This window comes from Camarhynchus parvulus, chromosome 2 (genome assembly GCF_901933205.1).
Source record: "Camarhynchus parvulus chromosome 2, STF_HiC, whole genome shotgun sequence".
In the NCBI taxonomy this organism is placed as follows: Eukaryota; Metazoa; Chordata; class Aves; order Passeriformes; family Thraupidae; genus Camarhynchus; species Camarhynchus parvulus.
Window position 1 is genome coordinate 1,336,135 of NC_044572.1, and position 6,000 is coordinate 1,342,134.

Genomic DNA, 6,000 nt, shown 5'->3' on the forward strand with positions numbered 1-6,000 from the left:
AGTGATCCCGATCCCAAATCCCAAATCCCAAATCCCACTTCCATCCCTCCTGGAGAGCAGATCCCGCTTCCCATGGGTGTCCTGGCTCCCTCCTGGAAAACGCTGGGAAATGGGAGCAGCAGGGAGAATCCCAGGGATGGGGAAAGCCAGGAGAGCTCCTGTCACAGGGAATTCCAGCACTGGCTCCACATCCAGGGGCTGATTCCCTAAGAAATGTCCCTTCCCTGCTTCCTGGAGCTTTTGGAGCTGCAGCTCTCACACCATTTCCCAGTTTGGATGGGTTTATCCCGGTTTTCCAGCCTTGGGAATCCCAGTGTGTGCAGGAAGGGGTGGAAAGGGCCAAGGAGCAAAGGGTTCCTACAAGTTCCTTGTTTTTCCCTGAATTTAATTCCAGAGGAGAGGCTCAGTTTCGTTGGGATTTGCAGGGAAAGGAGAATTGGGAATGAAATTGGCTTGGAGGGGGTGGAGAGGAAGGGAAGGGAAAGGGAGGAGGAAGGAGGAGAAGAGGAAGGGAAAGGGAAAGGAAGAAGTAAAAGAGGAAGGGAAGCAAAAGGTGGAAGAGAGTGGAAAAGGGAAGGGAATGAGGAAGGGAAAAGGAAGAGAAAAAGTGAAGGGAAAGGAAAAGGAAGAAATAAAAAGGAAAAAATTAAAGGAAAAGGAATAGGAGAAAAAAGAGAAGAAAAAGAGAAAAAAAATGAAAGAGAAATGTAAAAAAATAAAAGCAGAATAAAAAATTTAAAAGGGGAGGGAAAAAAAGAAATAAAAATATGAAAAAGGGAGCAAAGTTGTCCTTTCTCCATGGGCAGATCCCGAAATTTTGCCCCAGACGCGGTCCCAGATCCCTGTCAAAGCTCGCACGTCCTGCCCGGAGCTTCCCAAGCGATCCCAACTCCCGGGAAGCACAGACATTTTCACTGCAGCGCCAGCGGATCCCAACAACCCCAAACAGCTTCTTAATCCTTCATCCCCTCGTTTATCCCTCCTGGCGGCGGGATCCGCGCGGATCCTCCGGGAGAAAAAAACCAAAAACACGGGGAAAAGAAAAATATAGAAAAAATAATTAAAGAAAAAAAACCCCAGCGGGACTCACCAGCGCGTAGACGGAGCTGAGCACGGAGCAGCAGAGGATCAAACCCAGGCTGGGATACACCAGATATGATCCCATATCCAAGGGGCTGCTTCCAGCATCCAGCCCCGCGCAGGGAAGCGGGAGGAGGAGGCGAGCTCGGAATTCCAGCGGCGCGGGTTTCTCCTCGTCCTCCCGGATCCGCGAAGCGATTTTGCTCCTCCGGCTCCCCAGCTTTTCAGCCCGAGAGGCACATGACGAGAGATCCCGGCGTTTTTCCTCGTTTTCTCATGGCTGGAGTGGCGGGCAGCTCCCAAAATCCCGCGGCGGAGCCCATGGATGGGCAGAGGCGGCGGAGGCGCTCAGCGCCGCGGCTCCCGGTGCCGCTGGATCATCTGGGACGGCGCTGGGAAATCACATCCATATGGGCCCGGCTGCGCCTCGGGATCCCGGCTCGCCGCGGCTCCGGGAAGTTCAAATCATTTCTTTGTCAAACGCAAACACGGAGAGGGCAGCGGGAGAGGGAGGGAGGGAGGGAGGGAGGGAAGGAGGGAGGGAGCAGGCAGAGGGCTGGAAGGGGTGGGAGATGCCGGAGGGAGGGGGAACCTTTAACCACCGCTTTATTTTTAGCCGCAGTAATTTTATCTTTTCGCTCGCCGAGGGGACAAAAAAACCCCAAACTCTCCCCCCACCCCCGCGCTCTCCGTCCTTTTTATTTTTGGGGTTTTGCGCTTTTTTTTTTTTTTTTCCGCGTCTCCTCCTCTCTGCCGCACGCAAACAAATCCCAAATTTCCCAAAAGCCCCAAAAGTTGGGAATATTTTCCCTCCGCAGCGGCGGCACTGGGGAGGGTTCTGCTTGGCTGTCTCAAAAAGCTGATTCTGCCAGACTGGGAATTCTCAAAAAAATCGGGAATTTTGGGGCTTCTCTCTCCCTCTCTACCTCCAAGGAGCTGCAGTTTGGAAAAGCCGATTGCAAACGTGGGGCTGAACATTCCCGTCCCTTCCTTCCACCCCTTTCCCGTCCTTTATTTTAGGGGTTTTGGAGTTGGTTTTTAATTTATCCCCCCGGAGCATAAAGCGCTTTGCCCTCGCTCCGAAATTCCCTGAAACCCTCGGGATTTGGGGTTATTTTGATTTTGGGAATTAATTTTTTTTTTCCACCCACATGGGCGCAGAGTTCTCCGGGAGATCCCAGGATCCCCGGGAAAAGGGTTTGGAGCTGCCGGGATTGGCCCAAACTGAGCCTCCCCCGATCCCATCCCGCTGCTCCCCCTTTCTCCCAGCCTGGATTTCTCCAGCATTCCCAACTTCCAGGGCTGGGATATCACTCCCAGCTCAGCCGGGAGCTTTCATTCATAAAACTCCGCTGCGAAAACAAAATACTAAAAAATTCCAACCCACCAGCTCTTCCCCCAGAGCGAGCTGTGGAGGGGGGGATTATTTGGGAATTGCGGCGGGATCCAGCATTCCCTGCTCCTTTTTCCATGCTGGGAGGAGAAGCGAGGCTGGGAAAGGGTTACAGACCCTGCCAGGGATGCACCACGCGGGCAAACACAGAGAGGCGCCGGGCTCGGGGCTGACTCACTCAACTTTAAAAAATCAAACTCCGAGGGATCTTTTTTTTTTGTCGTGTTTTTCCTCCTTTTTCTCCCCTTTATTTCCCCGCTTTTCTCGCGGATATTTAGGAGCTGAGGAGCGAAAAATCCCAATCTCTCCTCTCTCGGGGAGCAGACGGTAAAAACATCAAAATTTTCGCTGCGAGCATTTCTGGGTTAGTTTTTTGGAGCGCCGAAAAAAAAAAAAAAAAAAAAAAAAAAAAAGCGACAGAGAGCGAAAAAAAAAAAAAAAGAAACCCCAAACTCTCCGCTTGCTCGGGTTGGGTTTTTTTTTTTTAATTCCCGTTTTTTTTTTTTTTTTCCCCCAGCTCCATGGCCGTGAATGGGAGCCTTGAGCTGGGTTTATGAAAGGCTCTTTCCAAGCGAAGGTAGAGTTGGGCTTCCTGTGAGAGGGAGCGAGGGGAAGGGATAAAAAAAGGGCCGCTCTTGGTGCGATCTCTGCCTCCTCCTCTTCCTCCGCCTCCTTCTCCGCCTTCCCCTCGCCTGCAATCCCCAAGGATCTCCCGGGCTGCGGGGGGATCACACGGGGGTGAACTCCCCCCAGTTCCCCATGGGGATTGCAGAGGATCCGGGGCAGATGGGTTGGGAATGAAGGGGGGGGGTTCTGAATTCTTCCCATAGCATCCCATTGCATCCCATAGATCCCATCCCACTGCATCCCGTTGCATCCCACTGCATCCCATCCCATGGATCCCATCCCATTGCACCCCATCTCATTGCAGTCCGTCTTAATGCATCCCATTGCATCCCACCCCATCCCATCCCATGGATCCCATCCCATTGCACCCCATCTCATTGCAGTCCGTCTTAATGCATCCCATTGCATCCCACCCCATCCCATCCCATGGATCCCATACCACCATATCCCATTGCATCCCATAGATCCCATCCCATGGATCCCATCCCATTGTATCCCATGGATCCCATCCCACTGCATCCCATTACATCCCACTGCATCCCATCCCATTGCTTCCCACCTCATCCCATGGATCCCATCCCGTTGCATCCCATTCCACTCAATCTCGTTGCATCCCATCCCATCCCATCCCATCCCATCCCATCCCATCCCATCCCATCCCATCCCATCCCATCGATCCCACCCCACCCCATTCCCATTCCAGCTGGATCCCAAAGCTGCTTTTCCAGCAGCGATTCCAATGTTATTCATTAGGGACAGCAGGGAAGGTTGAAGGGAATTTGGGAATTTCTGGGCAGCTATTCCCACCTCTGCCAGGGATTCTGTGGGATCTGGCTGCTTTTCCCACCGAGGGAGGCCTGGGATTGGGGAAACCCTTGCCAGGGATTCCCAGGATCTCTGTGGGTTTAGGGACACAGGGATCCACAAGCCTTGGGAAAAGGATGGGAAATCTCTTTTCAGCATTCCAGGGGATCCATGGTGGATGTTTCCTTGGAGAGAGGGGAAAGGAGGGAAAATCTCATTCCTAGGTTTACAGATATTAAAAATGAGGATTTTACAGGGGCCTTGTCCAGAGATTCCAGTGCCAGGAAGGGATGGGAATAAAGTGGGATCTGGGATGGTTTGGGAATGGCCACATCCAGGTTTGTGGTGTTCTGTCCATGTCCAGTCCCTCGTGTCCAGGGCACGATCCAGGGATGCCTCCGATCCTGTTTGGTTTTCTACATATTTTCTAATTCAGAGATATTTTATTATTTAGAGACATTTTATTATTTATTTATTAATTTTTATAGAATTCATTTATTTCAAATTTATTTATTTAGAAGTTACTTCAAATTTATTGTTATTTATTTAATTTATTTAATGTAATTTATTACTATTTATTTAATTTATTAATTTATTGGTTTGAAATTTCTTTTAATATTTCCATATTTGCATTTATTTTATTACTACCCCATATTTAAGGGATTAAAGGGAGATAACCCTGAATTCTGGAGCTGCACAAGGAAATGATTCCCAGCTTAAGCCTTCCACAAGACCTGGAATTTTCCCAGTTTAACCCTGGCATAAAACTGGGAATTTTCCCCAGTTTAACCCTGGCATAAAACTGGGAATTTTACCTGTTTAACCCTGGCATAAAACTGGGAATTTTACCTGTTTAACCCTTGCACAAGAAGGGAATTTTTCCTATTTTAACCCTCGTGAAAATGGGTAATTTTCCCAGTTTAACCCTGGCAAAAAACTGGGAATTTTTCCCAGTTTAAACCTGGAAAAAATCTGGGAAATTTTCCCAGTTTAACCCTGGTATAGAACTGGGAACTTTCCCAGTTTAACCCTTGTGCAAGAAGGGAATTTTCCCAGTTGAACCCTGGCATAAAAAAGGAAATTCTTCCCATTTTGATCCTGGTACCAGAAGCTCTCCTGGGGTATCTGCCCCTGACTCCAAGACTGAGAAATTCTGGATCCCTTTTATCCACAAAAATCCAAACTCACTCCTCAGGCTCCTTAGATCCAAAATCCCCCCCCCTGCCAGGGACAGCCAGGGAATGAATAATTCCCCCATTTCCTCCTGGAAAAATGGGAATTACAGGGCTTGGAGCGGGATGAGCTTCAAATCCAGTCCTGCCAAATGGATTTTTCCAGGGAATCCTTTTCCCAAACACTCAGAGCAAGGTGGGGTGGACAGTTCCCAGTGCTCTCTTGAATCCTTGGGAATTAGGGTTTGATTCCCAGATCTGCATCATTCCCATGGATTTCTGTCACTGCTGGGGATGAGCTCAGATCCAGAGGAAGGATCCACCCTGCTCGTCCCATTCCCTGTGCTTCGGGAAGAGTGGGAATGCAGGCCCAGGCCTGGGGAGGGGCTGAGATTTTCCCTATAATCCCAGGGAATCCCATCCCAGCTCCAGAGGGACCATGTGAGCGTCTCCACACCCACATGATCCCAAAGAGCCTCTCCAGCTTTTCCCCACATCAAAGGATCACGAGGTGCAGAAATTCCGGCCCTGCACTCAGAGGCTTTTCCTTGGAAACTCAGATTTATTCCAGGAGCAGCCCCAGCCCCCTCTGCTGGAATTTGGGATGCTCCAAGGATTCTGGCATCTCCCATCATCCCAAAGCTGCTTCCAAGAGGGATTTTTTTCCCTCTCTGCAGCCTTTGGAGGGCAAGGGGAATTCTTCAGCGCGTCCTGGTTTTGTTTGGGACGATGCAGCCAAGTGTGGCAGGTTTTTCCTCAGAATCCTTCCCTCTGGAGAGCTCCATTCCCTGTCCCAGCCTCGCATCCCTCTCAGAGGGAATTCAGACACTCTTGTTTTGCTTCCCTTTCCGATTGTGTCCATGAACAGGATTTAAGGAAGCGGGAAGGAATGTGGGATAAAAGGAGCGTTTGTAACGTTGTTGT

At 50.1% G+C, this 6,000-nt stretch overlaps 1 protein-coding gene across 1 annotated transcript in view; it reads right to left on the reverse strand.

Annotated features, from left to right (window-relative positions):
* PTH1R (parathyroid hormone 1 receptor) overlaps positions 1-1,579 on the reverse strand; it is a 93,176-nt gene extending 91,597 nt beyond the window's left edge. The window contains exon 1 of the mRNA XM_030943339.1: positions 1,091-1,579. Within this exon, the coding sequence (XP_030799199.1) occupies positions 1,091-1,165 (75 nt within the window). The 5' untranslated portion in view covers positions 1,166-1,579. The remainder of the gene's footprint in view (positions 1-1,090) is intronic.
* Between the last annotated feature and the right edge of the window lie 4,421 nt (positions 1,580-6,000).